Source organism: Stegostoma tigrinum, chromosome 38 (assembly GCF_030684315.1).
Source record: "Stegostoma tigrinum isolate sSteTig4 chromosome 38, sSteTig4.hap1, whole genome shotgun sequence".
Classification (NCBI taxonomy): Eukaryota; Metazoa; Chordata; class Chondrichthyes; order Orectolobiformes; family Stegostomatidae; genus Stegostoma; species Stegostoma tigrinum.
Window position 1 is genome coordinate 7018678 of NC_081391.1, and position 21845 is coordinate 7040522.

At 45.3% G+C, this 21845-nt stretch overlaps 1 protein-coding gene across 1 annotated transcript in view; it reads right to left on the reverse strand.

Moving 5' to 3' along the window:
* The window catches only part of xrcc6 (X-ray repair complementing defective repair in Chinese hamster cells 6), a 57521-nt gene that overhangs the window by 23116 nt on the left and 12560 nt on the right, over nt 1-21845 (reverse strand). The window contains exons 5-11 of the mRNA XM_059640569.1: nt 20641-20895; nt 16950-17133; nt 14239-14425; nt 8433-8601; nt 4843-5004; nt 4075-4204; nt 2388-2488 (exon numbers count right to left, since the gene is read on the reverse strand). Coding sequence (XP_059496552.1) covers nt 2388-2488; nt 4075-4204; nt 4843-5004; nt 8433-8601; nt 14239-14425; nt 16950-17133; nt 20641-20895 — 1188 coding nt within the window. The remainder of the gene's footprint in view (nt 1-2387; nt 2489-4074; nt 4205-4842; nt 5005-8432; nt 8602-14238; nt 14426-16949; nt 17134-20640; nt 20896-21845) is intronic.

A 21845-nucleotide genomic window follows, 5' to 3' on the forward strand; every position in this document is an offset into this window, starting at 1 on the left:
TGTATGTGTATGTATGTCTGTGCGTTTGTGTGTGTGTGTTTGTATGTGTGTGTGTTTGTGTGTGTATGTCTCTGTGTGTGTATGTATGTCTGTGTGTGTGTCTGTATGTATGTTCGTGTGTATGTATGTGTGTGTGTGGTTGTGTGCATGTCTGTGTGTGTGTATGTGTATGTATGTGTGTATATGTGTATATGTGTGTGTGTGTCTGCGTGTGTATGTATGTCTGTGTGTATGTATGTGTGTACGTCTGTGTGTATATGTGTATGTGTGTGTATGTATGTATGTATGTGTGTGTGTACGTGTGTGTGTGTTTGTATGTGTGTGCGTGCATGTGTGTGTATGTATGTATGTATGCGTGTATGTGTGTGTACCTGTGTGTATGTGTGTGTGTATATGTGTGTGAGTGTATGTGTATGTATGTCTGTGTGTGTATGTATGTGCATTTGTGTGTATGTATGTGTGTACGCCTGTGTGTATATGCGTGTGTATGTTTGTATGTATGTGTGTGTACGTATGTGTGTGTGTTTGTATGTGTGTGTGTATGTGTGTATATATGTATGCGTGTATGTATCTGTGTGTGTATGTGTGTGTGTATGTATGTATGTGTGTGTGTATCTGTGTGTGTGTATGTGTGCATCTGTGTGTGTGTATGTATGTGTGTGTGTATGTGTGTGTATGTGTGTACGTGTGTGTATCTGTGTGTGTGTGTGTATCTGTGTGTGTATGTGTGTATCTGTGTGTGTGTATGTGTGTGTGTGTGTATGTGTGTGTAAGTATGTGTGTGTGTGTGTATGTGTGTGTATGTATGTGTGTGTGTGTATGTGTGTACGTCTGTGTGTATATGTGTGTGTATGTATGTGTGTGTATGTATGTGTGTGTTTGTATGTGTGTGTGTGTGTACGTATGTGTGTGTGTGTGTGTTTGTATGTGTGTGTGTATGTGTGTATGTATGTATGCGTGTATGTATCTGTGTGTGTATGTGTGTGTATGTATGTGTGTGTGTGTTTGTATGTATGTGTGTTTGTATGTATGTGTGTGTATGTATGTGTGCGTGTGTATGTATGTGTGCGTGTGTATGTATGTGTGCGTGTGTATGTATGTGTGTTTGTATGTATGTGCGTTTGTGTGTGTGTACGTGTGTATGTCTGTGTGTGTGTATGTATGTATGTGTTTATGTCTGTGTGTATGCGTGCGTGTGTGTGTGTGTGTGTGTGTGTGTGTTAATTTCCTTGTTTGGAGGTTGTCCCCTTGCCTCCAGGCTGATCTGTGCCTGGGCTTGGGGCCGATATTAGACACTGTGAGCGAGTTGTCCCTCTCTCAGCAGGTCAGCATGAGGTTGTTGCTGAGCTCACCGGGTTCCACCAAAGCCAAAGGATCACCCATTGCGTCTTCTCTTCCTGCCCTCGTGACTATACTTCCACAGCCCCAAACATCTCTTCACCAACATGCAGTCCCTTTGCCAACACTCAACCCTACCATAACTCCATCTAGCTCAGTTGCTCCCACATTTCCCTAAGCTCCCCCCTTGCACACCCAGTTCCCCGCTCCACCCCCAAGCTCCCAATGCCCATCCCTACAGAAATCCCAACATTCACCTGAAATTCACACAATTAGACTTCCCAGGATGGAGACCCATTGGGAGGGGAAATCATGGCTCATTTCCATCTCGCTGCTTTGCAAATGTTTCTTCAATTGGAAAAGGATTCCCTGTTATTTTGTGGTGATGCGGTCAACTAACCTGCTGCAGTCTTTGATTTGATTTACAATTGTCACATGTACCTAGGTACAGTGAAAAGTTTTGTTTTGCGTGCAGTGCAGGCAGATCATACCAAACAAAGATCATAGGGTGATAGAACAGAGTGAGGAATACAATGTTACGCTCGTAAAGAAGATGCACAAAAAGGTAGATCAGCATGAGATCTGAAATTTGCAAGGTCCATTTTGACGTCTCATCACAGCGGGGAAGAAGCTGTTCTTGAATCTGTTGGTCAGTATGCTTAAGCTTTTCCATTTTCAGCCTGACAGAAGAGATTGGAAGGGATTATAACCAGGGTAGGAGAGGTTTTTTATGATGTTGGCTGCCTTCCCGAGGCAGCAAAAAGTATAGGTGAGTCAATGGATGGAAGGTTGGTTCGTGTGATGGACTGGGCTGTTCACAAGTCTCTGTAGTTTCTTACGGTCCTGGGCAGACCAGTTGCTGTACCAAGCCACAGTGCATCTGGGTAGAATGCTTTTTAAAGTGCATCTGTAAAAGTTGGTGAGGTTCCTTATGGACATATATACATACAGGCTGCAGCTGAGTCGGCTTTTCTGCTCTGTAACATGAGCGTCACATACCCTCTTTCATCATTTGGCTGTGTCTAGGAGCTACACAGTGGGATACTCACGTGTCAAGTCTTCCATCTCTTCAGGCTCCTTTAAATCAAGTGCTAAAGCCTCCAGATTACGGAAGTGCCGCTGAATGACTGGATTCTCAAAGCTCTCAGGCCTGTTGCCAGATAAATAGGAAATGTCACTGTTTTATCTGTAGGAAACACCGCAGGGAATATCCATTTCTTGTTCAACTGCACAAGCCTATATCATTTTTAATCTTTCAGTTCTTTCAGTCTTTTTGGGGAAGTGAGCAAGGCTCTCGAACTGAGTGATGCATGAGGCCATTTCACACCACGCTGCTCTGGGTCTGGAGTCACATGTAGGCCAGACCAGGTGAAGTTTGGCAGATTTCCTTCCCTAAAGGCCATTTGTGAACCAGACGGTATTTTTCTTCCCCCAGCAATCTCATCACTGAAACCAGCTTTCAATTCCTGCTTTGATGGAACGTGAAAGGCACTTCTAGTGTTGAACTGACTCAACACTGTTGGAGGATGGGATAGGGACCTCCTTGTCTGTGTGGCTCAACTCTGTCCTGAGAGGGACAACTTTCTGACACAACTTACTTCGCTTTAATTACACTGACTGAGTTGGTTACATTTGCGGTGCTTATGACACCACCTTATGAGCCACCGTGCCACCCCGTAATGTCGCTCGCTGATTGAGAAACAACGAAAGAGGAAAAGCACAAAGAGCAGACATGGGTGTCAGGCTGTCGGGAGCATAGATATGCCTTTCACCCAAACTGAAATGTGAAATTCTCCTTGGCTTTCTGCTGGCTGTAAAGGTACTAGTGTCTCTCCCCCACTCCTAACATTCCATGGGCAGTGCCACGGCTCAGTAGTTAGCATTGCTGCCTCATAGCGCTAGGGATCCTGGTTCGGTTCAACCCTCGGATGACTGTCTGTGTGGAGTTTGTGTCCCTGTGTTTGCATGGGTTTCCTCCAGGTGCTCCGATTTGCTCCCACAGTCCAAAGGTGTGCAGGTTCGGTGGGCTGGGCACACTAAATTGCCCCATAGTGTTCAGGGATGTCCAGGCTGGACAGATTAGCCACAGGAAATGCAGGGTTAGGGACAGGGTCTGGGTGGGGTGCTCTTCGGAGGAACAATGTAGGCTAATGGGCCAAATGGCTGGACTCTGTCAGGACTCTATTCCATGATTCCAGTGTTGGCAGCCATGCCTTCAGCCACCACAATTCTAAACCACTGCTTCCAAAACTTTTCCTCCCTTGCTATGACCCCAATCCGAAGCTGGACAATCACTGTCCCCCCTTGGTGAAACTGGGAGGGGGCGTGGTGGCAGTGGGAAACACCTCAGGGAGAAGAGGGTCAGTCATTGCTGCTTCAGACCTCTTGATCCTGTTTGGGGTCCTCACTGGGGGAAGCTCTGTGGTAAGCTCTGAAGGTAAATTCCTTCCATAACCTTCACTCTCTACTTTTTAAAATGCCTCTTAAAACTGACCTCTTTAGCAAAATATTTGGTCACGTGCTCTAATATCTCCTTATATGGCTCATTGTCAAATGTCACCCAACTGCACTCCTGTGAAGCAGGTGTTCGAACCAATAAGGTGCTATACAAATCTAAGCCCTGTCTGAGCAGTTTCAACCCTTGCAAAGGTGTCTAGCACACAGAGCCTCCTCAGTACAGCAATGGCTGAGTTGTGCTCAGCTTTTAAGGGCTAAGAAAACATTCCCAAGACTGACCTGTATTTAAACCGAAGTTTCTGCACCATGAGCTTCATCTTCTCAATCTGATCCTCGTTGGCCACGGTCTTCTCCGTAAAGTCCACCTTTCTGATGTCGTCGGCGTAAGGCAGATAAATGAGGTGGAATCCTGATGGGAAAACGTTGCAACAGTTTTACTGGTATCTAGAGCTGGTAAAGTGTTCTGCACTTACAGTCTGCGTGAGTTAGAGACGGCGTCTTCAGTAGGCCACAGGATGAACATTTCTACACAAAATAGGGTACATCCACCACCAGTAAGAGCAAGGATCTTTACAACTACCTCCTGCAAACCACAACTGTGTCTTTTTTTTGGGGGGGGGGGGGGGGGTGGTGGCGGGGGTCCTATGTGTGCCAGGAACCTTTGGGCACTTTGACAATTAACAACAGAAAACCAAGATTCCGTCTTCCCTCTTGGCTGGAAGTTAACAATCCCTTGCACTACACTGAACACTGAGCAGGAGTTTGCCTGTGTGCCCCAACTGATATTTTACTCCTCAATCAGCGTCGCTCATTTTCACATTGCGACTTGTGGGAAATTGACGTGTGCAAAATGACTGCCATGTTCCCATTTTCCAACAAGCCAAACATTCACTGGCTGTAAAGTTTTTGGGATGATACTGACGCGACGAAAAATGCCTTAGAAACGCAAGTCTCTCTTTGGCTTCAGTCAGAGGACAGAGTGAAGGTGGAGAACCTCAAACCTGAACAAAGATGAAAATTAAATGTTACTCAGGAAGTGCCACTAACCTGGAGGGGTGGTCTGCATTTTCTGATCATCGAGCTCCTCCTCTTGTGGGACCATCGCCACGAATCGGGGCGGGACGTTCCTCCGGGGAGTGTACCGGCAAACAGCGAACACCTCCTTCTCCAGGCACTTGGTGAGCAGCGCACTGAATAAAGTGGTGCTTCCTGTCAGGAATGTCAACACAGACACAGCCCTCAGCAAAACCTGCATCAGCTCTGACCCCAAATGCAAAGCAACACTTGAGGAGCACGAGCTGAGGAGCAGGGCTCCCTTAACAAATGGTGACAGTAAAGACAGCCAAGAATATTATTTCATGTTTAAACAGAGTAAGAGGGCCCTGAACATGACACTTATATTCAAAGAGTGAGTACCCTTTGAAATGATCTAATAGACAGAGCAAATGGACAGAAAATTGAGTGCCATTCAACACATAACCAGAGTCATACAGCACAGAAACAGACTCTTCAGTTCAACTCATCCGCATGGACTTGACATCCCAATCTGACCTAGTCCCATTTGCCAGCATTTGGCCCAGATCGCCCTAAACCCTTTCTATTCATGAACCTGTCCAAATGCCTTTTAAATGTAATTGTACCAGCTTCCACCACCTCGACTGGCAGCGAATTCCAGACACACACCACCCTCTGCGTGGGAAAGGTCCCTTTAAAACTTTTCCTCTTTCACCTTAAACCTACAGCCCCGAGTTTTGGACTCCCCTCTATTCTGGGAAACAGATGTTGGCTGTTCACCCTATACACGCTCCTCATGATTTTATAAACCTCTATACACTTAATGAGGAGGCAATGGCCTAGTAGAATTACCACTCAGATAACGTTCTGGGGGCCTGGGTTCGAACTCTGCCACGGCAGATGGTGGAGTTTGAATTCAATGAAAATATCTGGAATTAAGAATCTAATGATGACCGTGAATCCATTGTCGATTGTCAGGAAAAACCCATCTGGTTCGCTAATGTCCTTGAGGGAAGGAAACTGCCATCCTTACCTGGTCTGGCCTACATGTGACTCCAGACCCACAGGTGACTCTTAACTGCCCTCTGGGCAATTAGGGATGGACAATAAACGCTGCCCTGGTCAGCGACATCGTCATCCCGTGAATGAATGAAGGAAATAAAACGTTTGACCTCTGATGCTCCAGGGAAAATAGCTCTAGACTATTCAGGCTCTCCCTATAGTTCAAATGCACCAATCGGTGCACCATCCTTGTAAATCTTTTTCGAGCCTTTCAAGTTTAGCAACATCCTTCCTTACAAACCAAACAGAATCATAAAAAAATAAAAGCAGTAGTAGGCTATTTGGCCGTTGAACCTGTTGAGCCTTTATTTATTCTACGACTGCATGTCGGTATTGCTGGCTAGTCCCTCTTTACGATCCCGGATTGCCCTCGGACTAATTCACTCACAAGTGGACAGTGAAGAGTTAACCACATTGCTGTGATTTGGAGCTACTTGTAGGTGAGGTCAGGACGGCAGATTGACTTCTCTGAAGGACAGTAGGAACGCCTGAGACAAATACATGGAGCATTTTTTCTTGCCATTAGGACACGTCACAAGAATGACCAAAGTAAAAGGAAAGCAACATTTACAGTGTGTGAGAAGAGAATGCTGATCGGTAGGCAAGTGGATTCTGATTCATAGTAGCATTGCCATGAGGAATGTATCAGTTAATGACAACTGACAGTAACTGCCAAGATTTGTTTAAATTTTAAACAACAACTGACTGATCAAGGCATTGCCTTCACAGGAACCAGACAAAAGCTGTCAATTGTTATGTTGATTTAAAACATGTGCAGCATATATACATTCCTTTTGTCTGTAAAAACCAAGGCTCATGAGAAGAATTACACCGACCAATTCAGGGTTGTATGTTTGTGTGGACTGGAATACACAGAGAACCCTGTTCTTTACAGACAGAAAGAACATGTGCACATACACTGCACCAGTTTTAACTTAACAAAATAGGCAACTACCATTCTCCAGTTCGTTTCTCAGGGCAATGCTTTGACCAATCAGAGTCAACTTGCCAGGTTGAAAATTTAAACAAAGCTTGGTATTTTGTTTTATTCATTCATGGGATGTGGGCACCACTGGATGGAGACAGTATTTATTGCCCCATCCCTAACTGTTGAGAGTTAAGAGTCGACACATTGCTGTGGATCTGGAGTCACATGTAGGCCCAGACCAGGTAAAGTTGGCAGATTTCCTTCACTAAAGAGCATTAGTGAACCAGCTGGATTTTTCCAACAATCAGCAATGGTTTCATGGTCATCAGTGGACTCTTAATTCCAGATTGTTACTTTTTTTCCCCACAAAATGTTAGAACATTTGCTGCAAAGTATTTTTCATTCTACATGCTGCCAGCACAGTTTCCCCGTGGTGGGTTTTGAACCCAGGTCTTCTAAAAATTTTCTGGGTCTTTGGATTAACAGTATAGTGGTAATACCACTAGGCCATTGCTTCCTCAATCATCAAGTGTCAATCATCACTAATTCTCCATGACAAGGCCGACCAGGGTCCACTTGCAAAATAACCAATGCTCTGCTTTACTTTGCGGTTTCTCTTGAGTTGTCCTGACAATGGAAAGCTTTGACAAAATGTGCGTTTCTTCAGCAATTCCCAAATTCTGTTCAAGCTATAAACTCTAGGACATCAATCAGCCAGATTCATTTTGATCACAATTGATGATAATTATCATGCTTATTGCTATGGAAATTAGCTTGAGAAATCCAGACTTCTGAGCTGAATTTAAATTCTACCTGTCGCTGTGGCAGGATGTGAACTTGTGTCCTCACAGCTACTCAACAAGATTATGGCTGACCTGTTCATGGCTTTAACTCCACCTGCATGCCTGTCCCCATAATTGGTGACTTCCTTATTGATATAAAATCTAACTGAGCCTTCAATGTACTCAATGGCTCAGCCTCTTCTGATCGCTGGGGTACATAGAGTATCATAGACAAGTAGCAGGCAGTGGGGCAGAGGCTGCAGTTACAAAGAGCTGAATGCCATTCTCCCATCTCTAAGTCATCAAAATTCTCAGGTCATATCAAACAGTGATGAGTTCCCCAAAATAGAGATATTCTGAACAATGACACATTAGCAGCGGCTCTCTTCAGTCTAGTGGACGCAATGCCACGAACCCCCACCAAGGTAATATCTTTTCCCACAACATGTTGGCACATTTGCTGCTAAGTAAAAAATATTTTTCACTCTCCATACTGCCGGCACAGTTTCCCCATCATTTCTCCCGAGTGGGTCTGTAATCTGAACCATCAACTCAGTGAGGACAAATAATGAAGCCTCAAGCCATGCTGGAAACTGTAACTGCGGTCACAGGTTACCTGTGACCATTGGTTATCGTTTTGGGTCCGGCGACCCTTCCTCAGAACTGATGGTGGCCGGGTGATTGCTGGGAAAATTGTTTTCGCAGCCACCATCAGTTCTGAGGAAGGGTCACCAGACCCGAAACGTTAACTCAGTTTTCACCTCCACAGATGCTGCCAGACCTGATGAGCTTTTCCAGCAACTTTGTTTTTGTTCCTGATTTACAGCATCCGCAGTTCTTTCGGTTTTTACCTATTATCATTGTCTCCTCTGGGTAAATGAATTGGGATGGTCTGATGTAATGGTGCTTCTTTAACATAGACAGTGGCTTGAAACCAATGAGGACCAAGCCTGGAGAATCAAATCTCATCAGCTCCTCTGTTTCTTCTTTCTCCAGAACAATCTGCCTGCGTCCGTAAACCTCAGAACAAAAAAAGGAAAAAGGATCAGGATTGCAACTGCCCGAATTTGTACTAAAAACCTTTTAAATAACTCACTTGCTGAGTCCCCAAAGCCTGTCCACTGTTTAATTGTTACGATGGTGTCGGATTACTTCCCACTTGCATGGATAGGTGCAGCTCCAAACCAATCCGGAAGCTCGACGTCATCCAGACCAAGGCATCCTGGTACCAAATCCACAAACATTCACTCCCTCCACCACTGACGCTCAGTGACAGCAATGTATACCAACTCTGAGGTGCAGTGCAGAAATTCACAAAAGTTCTTTAAAAAATATTTTCCAAACACATGACTACTTCCATCAGTTGTACCAAATCTACAAGATACACAACAACACCTTCCAAAGCGCCTGCCCAAACCCGTAACATCTCCCATTTAGAAGGACGAAGGCAGCAGTTGCATAGGAACACCATCACCTTCAAGTTGCAGTCCAAAGCCACATTCCATCTGACCTGGAACTATATCACTGTCTCTTCCGTCTCACTGGGACAAAGTTTGGAACGTTTTCCCTAACAGCATTGTGGGGCTACCTGCAGCACATGGACTGCACCAGTACATGGTGAATCACCACCATTCCCAAGGGCAATTAGGGATGGGCAACTAATTCTGACCTAGCCAATATTTCCCACATCGGTGAAAGAATAAATAGAACTAATATGTCTTTATGTAGCAAATTTAACATAGCAAATTGTTCCAAACTTCTTCACAGGACCACTATAAAATAATATTTAACACCAAGTAACATAAGGAGATAAGTTCAGGAGAACAAAAACTTGGTTGAAGAGGCTGATTTTACAGAGTTTCTTAAGAGGAGAAAAGAGGGAGCGAGAGAGGTGGACAGAGAGGTTTGGGGAAAGAATTCCAGTACTTGCCAATGATGATGAAAATCAGGGATATGCAAGAGACAATACTCTGAGAGGTACGGAGATCTCCTAGCTGTGTGGGGCCACAGGAGAGAACAGAGATAGGGAAGGGCGAGATCATGAAGGCATTTCAAATCAAAGATGAGAATTTGAAAATTCAGGCATTGCTAGAACAATGTAGGTTGCTGGTCACAGGAGCGAAGTGGGCTTTGTATGAGGTAGGTGACAGGCATGATTCTATGATGATTGTATGATTTGAGTCTGTAAGTTGATGTCGACGTAAAGGTGACAGCTCCCATCTCAAAGTCATTTGAAAACAACAATTGATCCGATGTGGAAAAAATATGACCAGTCTTATTAGTGCTGAGCATGTTTATGCCTCTCAGCTCAGATTTCCCATCTCAAACTCAACTGAGAAGAAGAACTGATCACACGGTGGGGTCGTTTAGCTCAGTTAGTTGGATGGTTGGTTTGTGATACAAAGTGAAGCCAACAGCAAGGCTTTAATTGCTGCACCCGCTGAGGTTACCATGAAGGCTCTGCCTTCTCAACCTCGTGGAGCCCCCTTGCCACAGGCACGGTGTCCCTCAGGTTAAAGTGACCATCAGTTATCTCTCTCGTTCTCTCTCTCTGTCTCTCACTAATGAGAGAGCAGTCCTATCGTCCTCTGTGACTACAATACCACTTTATATGACACTAATTTTAAACTGAGCTGAGAGGCAAAAACATACTCAGCACTCATTACTCATAAGGCAATTTCTTCTTTATTCATTCCCGGGGTAAGGGGCATCTCTGGCTAGGGCAGCATTTATTAATTGCCCACATTGCCGTGGGTCTGGAGTCACATGTAGGCCAGACCAGGTGAGGATGGCAGTTTTCTTCCCTACAGGACATTAGTGAACCAGATGGGTTTTTCCTGATAATCAACAATGGATTCATGGTCAACGTTAGACACTTAATTCCAGCTTTCTATTGAATTCAAATTCCACCAACTGCCATGGCGGGATTCAAACCCAGGTCACCAGAATGTTATCTGGGTCTCTGGATTAATAATCCAGCAATAATACCACTAGGCCATCGCCTCCCCCGGGCATATTTTCTCACATCAGATTAGCAGAGATAATCCAATAACACTCAAAGGTGGTGTTACAGGTAGAAAATGTAGTGAAGAAGGTGTTTGGCACACTCTCACTAGAGCACTGAGTATAGGAGTTGGGATGTTATGTTGAAGCTGTACAGAACATTGGTTCAGCCACTTTGGAGTACTGTGTGCAATTCTGGTCACCCTGCTATAGGAAGGATATTATTAAATTAGAGAGGGTCCAAAAAAAAATTTACCAGGATGTTACTGGGGCTGGAGGATTGTGTTGTAAGGAGAACTGGATAGGTTGGAACTTTTTTCCCTGGAACATAGGAGACTGAGGGATGACTTTATCGAGGTTTATTAAATTATGAGGGGCAAGCATAGGGTAATTAGCCGAGGTCTTTTCTCTAAAGTGGAGAAGTTCAGAACTATAGTGCATGGGTTTAAGGTCAGAGGTTTAAAAAGGTACCGGGGGCGGGGGGCAACTTTTTCACACATAGGATGATTTGTGTGAGGAATTTTTAAAAATTATATATAGAATCCGTACAGTGTGGAAACAGGCCCTTCCACCCAACAAATGCACACTGACACATAGACTGTCCCCCACCCAGACCCATCCCCCCAATCTACACATCCCTGAACATTATGGGCAATTTAGCATGGCCAATTCATCTAGACTGCACAGCAGACACGGGGAGAACGTGCACACTCCACACAGTCGCCCGAGGATGGAATCGAACCACGGTCTGTGGCGCTGTGAGGCAGAAGTGTTAACCACTGAGCCACCGTGCCACCCAAGAGCCTACTGCACCTGGTCTTCCCAGGCAGTCTCCCATCCAAGTACTAACCTTAGCTTCCAAGATCAGACATTTTCAGACTAGTGTGGCCATTGGCATGAGCTGCCAGAGGAAGCGGTAGATGTAAGTACATGAATAACAAAGGTTCAGAGGGATATCAGCCAAACACAGGCAAATGGGACTAGATTAGTTTGAGAGCCCTGCACCGCCTGGACAGGTTGTAGGTTACAAATTGATGTTTCCATGTTTGGGAAAAGCTAATGTTATTTATTGCAAAGGGATTTGAATACACGGGTAGGGAGATTATGCTTCAGTTATGTATTGGAAGCAGTTTAAAGAATGTTTACTAGACCAATACTTAGAGTGAGACGGTTGTCTGTAAGGAAAGTTTAGACAAGTTACGATTGAGTTTGTTGGAGCTGAGATGAGGAAGAAGCAATGTGACAGGGACAACTATGAACCTGAGGGGCTTGGCCAGATGGTGAGAGTATTTCCTCTTGTGGAAGAATCTTGAACGAGGTATCACTCAGAGGTCCCCCATTTAAAACAGAGAGCAGGTGGGATTCTTTTTAGAACATAGAACATAGAACAGTATAGCACAGAACAGGCCCTTCAGCCCACAATGTTGTGCCGACCATTGATCCTCATGTATGCACCCTCAAATTTCTGTGACCATATGCATGTCCAGCAGTCTCTTAAATGACCCCAATGACCTTGCTTCCCCAACTGCTGCTGGCAACGCATTCCATGCTCTCACAACTCTCTGTGTAAAGAACCCGCCTCTGACATCCCCTCTATACTTTCCACCAACCAGCTTAAAACTATGACCCCTCGTGCTAGCCATTTCTGCCCTGGGAAATAGTCTCTGGCGATCAACTCTATCTATGCCTCTCATTATCTTGTATACCTCAATTAGGTCCCCTCTCCTCCTTTTCTCCAATGAAAAGAGACCGAGCTCAGTCAACCTCTCTTCATAAGATAAGCCCTCCAGTCCAGGCAGCATCCTGGTAAACCTCCTCTGAACCCTCTCCAAAGCATCCACATCTTTCCTATAATAGGGCGCCCAGAACTGGACGCAGTATTCCAAGAGCGGTCTAACCAAAGTTTTATAGAGCTGCAACAAGATCTCATGACTCTTAAACTCAATCCCCCTGTTAATGAAAGCCAAAACACCATATGCTTTCTTAACAACCCTGTCCACTTGGGTGGCCATTTTAAGGGATCTATGTATCTGCACACCAAGATCCCTCTGTTCCTCCACACTGCCAAGAATCCTATCCTTGATCCTGTACTCAGCTTTCAAATTCGACCTTCCAAAATGCATCACCTCATATTTATCCAGATTGAACTCCATCTGCCACCTCTCAGCCCATCTCTGCATCCTGTCAATGTCCCGCTGCAGCCTATAACAGCCCTCTACACTGTCAACGACACCTCCGACCTTTGTGTCGTCTGCAAACTTGCTGACCCATCCTTCAATCCCCTCATCCAAGTCATTAATAAAAATTACAAACAGTAGAGGCCCAAGGACAGAGCCCTGTGGAACTCCACTCACCACTGACTTCCAGGCAGAATATTTTCCTTCTACTACCACTCGCTGTCTTCTGTTGGCCAGCCAATTCTGTATCCAAGCAGCTAAGTTCCCCTGTATCCCATTCCTCCTGACCTTCTGAATGAGCCTACCATGGGGAACCTTATCAAATGCCTTACTGAAGTCCATATACACCACATCCACAGCTCGACCCTCATCAACTTTTCTAGTCACATCCTCAAAAAACTCGATAAGGTTTGTGAGGCATGACCTACCCCTCACAAAGCCGTGTTGACTGTATTTGATCAAGCCATGCTCTTCCAGATGGTCATAAATCTTATCCCTCAGAATCCTTTCTAACACCTTGCAGACGACAGACGTGAGAGGGTTGTGAATCTTTGGAAATGCCTTGCTGAGAATCTGCTGGAAGCAGAGCCATTGAATGTTTTGAAGGCAGAGGTGGATAGATTCTGATTAAGCAAAGGGGGTGAAAGGTTATCAAAGTCTGGATTTGATCTTACTAAATAGCAGAGCAAGCTCTAGGGGCCAAATGATCTTTATTCCCACTTCTGGGATGTGGGTGTCATTGTTGGTGTCATGGGTGTCATCGGCAAGGCCAGCATTTAGAATCAGGGAAAGATCACAGAATCTGTGGAAAGAGGCTACTTGGCTCAATGGGTCTGCAAAGAGCATCCCAGCCCCCTACCCTATCCCTCTAACTCCACATTTCCCATGGGTAACCCACCTAACTTATAATCTCTGGACACTATGGGCCAATTTAGCATGGCCAATCCACCCTAACCTGCACATCTTTACACTGTGGGAGGAAACCCACACAGACATGGGGAGAATGTGCAAACTCCACACAGACAGTGGCCCGAGGCTGGAATCAAACTGGGGTCCCTGGCACTGTCAGGCAGCAAGTGCTAACCACTGAGCCACCGTGCCACCCTACTGCCCATCCCAAACTGCTCCTTGAACTTAGTGGCTTGCTTCACCATTTCAAAAGCAGTTAAGAGTTGCTGCTGGGACTGGAGTCATATGTAGGCCAGACCAGGAAAGGGTATTTCTTTCCCTACGAGACATTAGTGAACCAGATGAGTATTTAGGACAATCAACATTGGATATTATTCTTGGCTTTTAATGCCAGGTTTTCACTAAATTCAGATTTCACCATCTGCCACAGTGAGATTGAAACCCAAGTCTCTATGAGGCTCTTGAGTTATTAGTCCAGGGACATTACCAAGTATCACAACCTCCTCACTCCTGTTCCTAGCCCGTATGTATGTCATCTGTAAGATTCAGCAATGACAAAGTTCACTACCTGGGCCTTTTTGGTGTCACTGGGCAGGAGCAGGCTGCCTGTCTCCCCGTTAAACCAGCGAGTTTTGGTTTTGACTGGCTCGTTAGTTTCTCGGTAAAGGCGGATTGCAGTGGGCTTCTTGGCGCTCTGGATCAGATTGTAAACTCCGACAGAAAGCTCCACGCCTTCTCCCAGATTCAGGTGCAGCCTGAAGAACAGATTCAAACACTGAATCAAACACTGTCAGCAACACACGAAACAGAGAGAGGGGCAAAAGGGCGGAAACACATTAAAGTTGACACTTGCTGATGGTTGGAAAGGGTGACTGTTTAGGCATGATAGGTTAAACTGAGATCTTGACGACCTAGTTAGCTCATTGTGGAAATCCCATGACACCATCATCCTGACTTGGAAATATATTGTCGTTCCTCCAGTTGGAATTGTGGAATTCCTCCCCTAAGAGCACTGTGGGTCTACCCACACCAAATGGACTGCAACAGTTCAAGAAGGCAGCTCACCATCACCTTCTCACAGGCAACTAGGGATGGACAACAATTGTTGGCCCAGGCAATGATGCCCACATTCCGTGAATGAATAAAGAAAAGAGAAGGGTTGTCCTTTCTTGGGCAACATTTGTTCTTCCATTAACCATCAACAAACGGAAACAGTCATTTGTCTCACTGAGGAAACTTTAGCAGACAAAAGCTGCCACATTTACCAACAGTACAGCTTCAGGAGCAACATGATGCACCGGATGTTCCTGTGCAGAATTTACAGCGTAAAAACAGGCCAGCCGGGCACTGTGGGGGCGGGAGTACATTATCTCTGCCGTCCGTAACATTTCCAAGGGCTCTTGTGGCGAAGTGGTGGTGTCATTATCGCTGGATTAATGAGGCCCAGGTCCAGGTCCAGGTCCCACTGCTTGAGAGGTGTGTTATAACTTCCCTGAACGGGCTAATTAGAAAATATCTTGCAGCAGGCCATTCAGCCCACCATGTTATTGATGCTCCACACAGACGTCTTCCTAACCCTCTTTGTTTAACTTTATTAGCACCTGTCCACATTGTTCTCCTGAACCACGCCTGGTGGTATTGAGTTCCACATTCTCACCACTCCTTGGGTGAGGAAATTCCCGATTTGATTCCTTGGTGATTGTGTCACAATGATGATCTCTAGTCTTGTTCTTCTGTGTGAGTGAAGATGCCCCCCTTGGGGTCTATTCTAGCAAAATATTTCGTTCTTTTAAAGACCTCTGTTACACCTTGACAAGAGAAGAGACACCTAGGGGGCTCATCCTCCCTGACGTTTAAAGCTATCGACATAAACAGTTGCTTTTTGATCCCACTCAAATAGAAACCATGAAGAAGCTGAGATGTCCCCTCTTTCTAAGAGCAGCCAGGAATTACGTTTCGAATCTGAGTTTGAGTGATACAAGCCATCATTGAACAGATTGTAAATCCAAGCTCAGACATAAAGGCTGCCAAGATCCACTTTATCTTGAAAGCTTTCTCACATCTATTATCACATCAGGCAGACAAAGCACATGTTTGCATCTGCAAATACAGTCATATACATTACAGCATGGAATGAGGTTCTTCTGCCCATCCTGTCTGTACTGGTCATCAAGCATCTACTGTAACTATTCTAATCTCACTTGCCAGCACTTGGCCCAGGGCCTTGATGCTATGGCATTTCAAAGATTCATCTAAATATCTTTTAAATGCTGTGGTGCTTCCTTTCTTTACCACACTTTCAAACAGGGAGTTCCAGGTACCCATCACACTCTGGGTGAAAAAGTTTCTCCTCAAATCCCCTCTAAACCTCTTGCCCACGACAACTGACACCTCTACTAAAGGAAAAAGTTTGTTCCTATCAATTCTATCTATGCCCTCACAATCTCATACATCTCAATCAGTTCTCCCCTCAGCCTTCTCTGCTCCAAGGAAAACAACCCCAGCCTGTTCAGTCCCTGAACATAAGAATGAGCAGTAGGAGGAGGCCATTCAGCCCCTTGAATCTGCTCCGCCATTTAATATGATCATGGCTGATCTCATCTAGGCCACAGCTCCACTTTGCCGCCCACTGTCCATAACCCTTCAACCTATTACTAACGAATATTTCCTCCTCAAATTTATTCACTGTTCTAGCATCCACTGCACTCTGGGGCAGTGATTCATGACCCTTTGAGAGAAGTAATTTCTCATCTTTATTTCAAATCTGCAACCCCTTATCCTAAAACTATGACCTCTCGTACGAGACTGAGCCACATGACGAAACATTTGCTCTATATCCACTTTGTCAATCTCCTTTTGCATTTCATATAGCCCAATTAAGTCTCCTCTCATTCTTCTAAACTCCAGTGAGTACAGATCTAAACTACTCACGGCCGAAGCGCTGCAGTGTTTTTTGTTGTGAAGAGGGTTGCCAGAGGCTGTAGGTTTTGAGAGGTGCTGCTCCAGGTCAGGCAGGGCTGACTACGACTCTTCCCACCTACTGCTTGTGCGTCACAAGGATTTACAGGTTGATAATAAAAGCGTGTAGCCGCATTATGAACAAAACCTTCCTTGGTCCCGAGGCTGGGATTTCAACCTGCAGCATCTGGCTCAGAGGCAGGGACACTACCCACTGTGCCACAGGACTGCCGCAGCAATCTAATAGGGAAGGTACTCGATCAGAAACTTCAGAGTCTCCCAGGACCCTGGAGGCTCTCTGCTGTTCCTGAGGTAGCTGACCTGGTGGTGGCTTTTTTCTTGTAGTCCTTGGCCCACATCTTCCGCAGCAGATCGTCCAACTTGGCTGATTCCACGCCCTGCGTGGTGCCATCATCATCCTCTGTGATGCTGACAATGTCACAGTAGAAGAGAGACAAGTCAAACCCACCGGGTTTCTTCAGGTGCATTAGGTCCAAGATGATGCCTGCACACAGACAAGAACAGTGAGACTGACACTCGACTCGTACCAACAAGGCAACTCTTTTTATTAACATTTCTCTATCAAAAATATCTATTCACAAAAGGAAAGATCTTCTTTCCCAACTTTCCGGAGATCATTCAAGTTCTTGCCTGGGGTAGACAGGCAGAATGGCTATTTATTCTCCCAGGCTGACTGTTATCCACTCCTTTGCCTATCCAACTGCTCTCTCTCTCTTTGGGCTCTATCTCCACCGATCGTCTACTCCTCCCAACCTATCTTCTGCATAAACGCCAACCTTTTCCCAGCCACCATCAGTTCTGAAGTATGGTCACTGGACTCAAAACGTTAACTCTGATTTTTCTCCACAGATGCTGCCAGACCTGCTGAGCTTTCTCATAATTTCTGTTCCTGTTAGAAGATGAGGGTCTTTCTTTCGATTATTTTTGATCTATGTGATCTCCTGGGATGGTTTTGATTGCCTAAAGAGAGTGTTAACACAGGCTCTGTTTATTTTCTTCGCCCTTGAGTCAATGGCTGCTTGTGGGTCAGGAGTGTGAGCAGAGAAGACACAAGGAAATGTTTCGGGTTGTGAGGATGGTGTAGGGCACGCTCCGGACACGCAGGAAGTCCTTCCCTCCCCCTCAGTTTCGTACACTGGTGGACCTCCGCTGTGAAAATAACTCATGGTCACTCCTGGCGGACCGTGTTTCATGTGTGAGCCCTGACAGCCAAAGCAGTGAAGAGGATATCAGATGGAATTCCATTTCACCCAGCCCAGCTCTGTTTGTTGTCAAATGGATCTGAAGCACAGTTTCTAAGCGACTCAAATCCCTCTGGTGGTCTTGGCCCTACCTACCTTTGTCACAATACATGGTCCTACAAGGTATTGCATATTGGTAAAATAAACAAGGATAGGACTTCTCCAATTAAAAGTAGAGCCTTGGGTAGTGCTGTAGAACAGAAGGACCTCGGGGTCCACGTATATAATTCTTTGAGATTTGCATTACAGGTAGACAGGGTAGTTAAGAAGGCATTGAGCACGCTTGCCTTCATTGCTCAGACCTCTGAGTATAGGTCTTGGGATGTTATGTTGAGGTTGTACAGGATGTTGGTGAGGCCTCTTCTAGAATACTGTGTCTAGTTCTGGTTGCCCTGTTATAGGAAGGATAGTATTAAACAGGAGAGGGTTCAGAGGAAATTTACCAGGAAGTTGCTGGGTATAGGAAATTTGAGTTATAAGGAGAAGCTGGGACTGGGGTTGTTGACTTGCTCGCCGAGCTGGCTTCTTTTTGTGTAGACATTTCGTCACCATGCTATGTGACATTATCAGTGGAGCCTCCAATGAAGCGATGTTGTTCTACTCCACTTGGAATTGAAACTGTCTGGTTGGTTATGGTGAGTAGTGTCACTTCTGGTTTTGATCTTTATGGGGTTATATAGGGGTCCAATTCTATATGTTGGTTGAATTCCCAGAGGCGGGGCTACTTTCACTGAAGTCTAGGAGGCTGAGGGGTGACCTTATTGAGATTTGTACTTCCAAAGGAAGTGGTGAATGTAGGTATAGTTACAACATTTAAAAGACATTTTGATGAGTACATGAAGAAGAAATGTTTGACGGATACGGGCCAAGCGTAGGCAGGTGGGACTAGTCAGTTTGGGATTATGGACCGAAAAGTCTATTTCCATGCTGTATGAGTCCATAATCTTCCATTATCTTTGTGCTCCTCCATTTCTTGCCACTTATACATGGCCCAGTTCCCTCGCTCCACAAGGCACAGCTGTGCACCAATCTGGAGCTGCTCTGTCTGGATCTCTCAATCTGTCTACCTTGCTTTCTGTCTTTAAGGTGTTACTTAAAATTTACCTGATCAAAAGTTCTCTCTGTCTGTCTCCTAATATCTCCTCCAGTGACTCAGCACCATATTTTGTTCCATTACTCCCGAGTAATGGTTTGGGATGTTATGTTTCAAAGGTGATATGTAAATGAAAGTTGTTGTTGTGGCAGAGGGACAGTACTATGCAGAGACTACGTGTCTGTCACTGGAAGGATGTCGCTGTTTTAAGTTGTTCCGTTTTTGTCGGGATCAGTTAGTGGATCATGTTTAACATCGAGAGTTCCGTCTTTGAATCACCTCACAGTGGGCTTAATGTTTGACAGTGTGACTTGATCAGTGTTACTCTGCCTGACCCACCCTCTCATTCTTAGAACCTCCAACTCCCTCCGTCCTATTCCGTGACCCTCCGACACATTATCACTCCTTTTCATTTCGACTCATGAACCCATCCTCACTTACTCCCTGACCCTTCAATTCACAACGCCACCCGCTCCCTAACCCTCTGACACATCACCCTTCCTTCCCAGTGACCCTCGGACTCATGGACCAACCCCGCTCCCAGCCGCTAACCTTCTGACCTGCAACATCTCGCACTCCCTGTCCCTAGGCAGCCAGTTGTCCCTCCCTATTGCAGCCTCTTGAGGGTGGGTCAGGGAACGGCAGAGGTTCTGAGCTAGAGGAACGAACGGCAGTGAACAGAAGGTGAGTGACAAAGGGAGGCAGCGTGGGGTTGCTGGGGGTGTGTGGGCAGTGAGAGAGGGAGATCGGCAAGCTGGCTAGGAGCAAAGCAGCAAATGGGATCTCTGTTCACATCTTCAATTTTATCTTAATAATCTACCAATATATGAATTTAGATAATGAAATATTTCAAATTATAGGATTTAATGTTTATACTCGAGGAGAGAAATCTGAGGGAACCTAATTTAAAAAATGCTTTAATGGGAACATCTGATATGATTTAAGTTAAAGTCATACTTTGGAATTGTCTTATGGGACAATGGTAGCGTCCATACCCCTAAACTGAGAGACCCAGGTTCAAATCTGTGTAATAACAATGTCTAAGCACCTTTACTCAACAACTTTATCTCAAACATTACTAGGAATGTAGGGATAATCTGGGCCTTATCTCACTGGAGTGTAGGAGGTTGAGGGGTGACCTTGTAGAGGTTTATAAAATCATGAGGGGCATTGATAAGGTGAATAGCAGGTGTCTTTCCCCCAGGGTGGGGGATTTCAAGACTGGGGGCATATTTTTAAGGTTAAAGAAAAAGATTTAAAAAAGGCATGAGGGATGATTTTTTTTTTACACAGAAGGTGGTTTATGTGTAGAATGAACTTCCAGAGGAAGCGGTGGATGAGGGTACAATTACAACATTTAAAAGACGTTTAGGTAAGTACACGAATAGGAAAGGTTTGGAGGGATATGGGGGAAGTGCAGGCAGATGGGACTAGTTTAGTTTGGGAACATGGTCGACAGGGGCTGGATAGGCTGAAGGGTCTGTTTCTGTGCTGTATGACTCTATGACTCTGTAACAGGTTGATTAGAAAATACCTAAAGTTGCAGATTTTAGGACTGAAGCTGCAGCCTTATGTGAGGACATACTGTACTGTAATTCTTTTGCCCAGTTGCTGACAAATAAATAACAATGTTTGACGGTAAGTGTCACCCACCCACCTGTCTCTCGGAGGTCGCTGGCCTTGGTTCTGGCCATTCGCGCTTTGGAGCTGTCTTTAGCATGTGGATTGTCGTTGTTGGTGAACAGCATGATGCGTTTGTGGCTCAGCTTGAGCCGGACATCACTGAACAGGTTGGAGCAGACCCAGAGTGCGTCGCCCAGTGAGCCATCCGTGCTGTGTCCTATCTGCTCCTTGAAGGAACGCTTCCCTTTCTCTCCCTCGTACTGGTCCACTTCCAACACTCGCTTAGCACCTGTGTCCGGAGGGATGGATTCAGTTTAGAACTTCAATCTACTAAACACACATCACAGAACGGCCCATCCTACTCTCTGTCCAACACAGTGACACAGACTTCAGAAACCTGCCCTTACACTTTGCAGACTAAGATGGAATTTAATTGCATTATGACTATTTTATCCCAGGGAATCTCTTACCATCTGATTGCTATTTGAACTTGGCTCACTGCAGAATATTGGAGGCAGGAAGGTTGTGTAGGCTCCACCTTGCACCAAAATGTGTTCCCCCAATATCTCTGTAATGGTGGTTAGATCTAAATCATTTATTTCAAATTGTGCTGCCGGTTTGTCTATCTTGTTACGAATGCTTTCAGATTCAGAGACAGAAGTTTTCCTACTGTTTTAACGGCTGTTCTTTGCAAGGGCCTTACTTGTGAGTGCACTCTCACCATTAGACTCTGTCCCTTCCTGTCTAACTCAGCTGGTTATTACTGTATTGGCCGCAACTTTGCTTTTACAGGGTTTCCAAATCTCCCTTTACCTAAGTGCACTTTTACTTTCTAACACCTGCTCCACACCCTACTTTCTTCTTTATTTCTAAAATATACTTTAGTCATAAAAATGTCTTTATAAACATACATAGTCAGTGACACAGTTCGAGAATCGTATAATCCCTATGATGTGGAAACAGGCCATTCAGACCAACAAGTTCACACGACCATCCGAAGAGCATCCCATTCCCCCATCCCCTTTCATTTCCTATGGCTCAAACACCCAAATCGACACACTCTGAACACTACGGGCAATTTAGCACGGCCAATCCAACTAGCCTGCACATCTTTGGGCTGTGGGAGGAAACCCGAGTACCCAGTAGAAAACCATGCAGACACGGGGAGAATGTGCAAACTCCACATTGACAGTTGCCCGAGGCTGGAATTGAACCTGGGTCCCTGACAGTGTGAGGCAG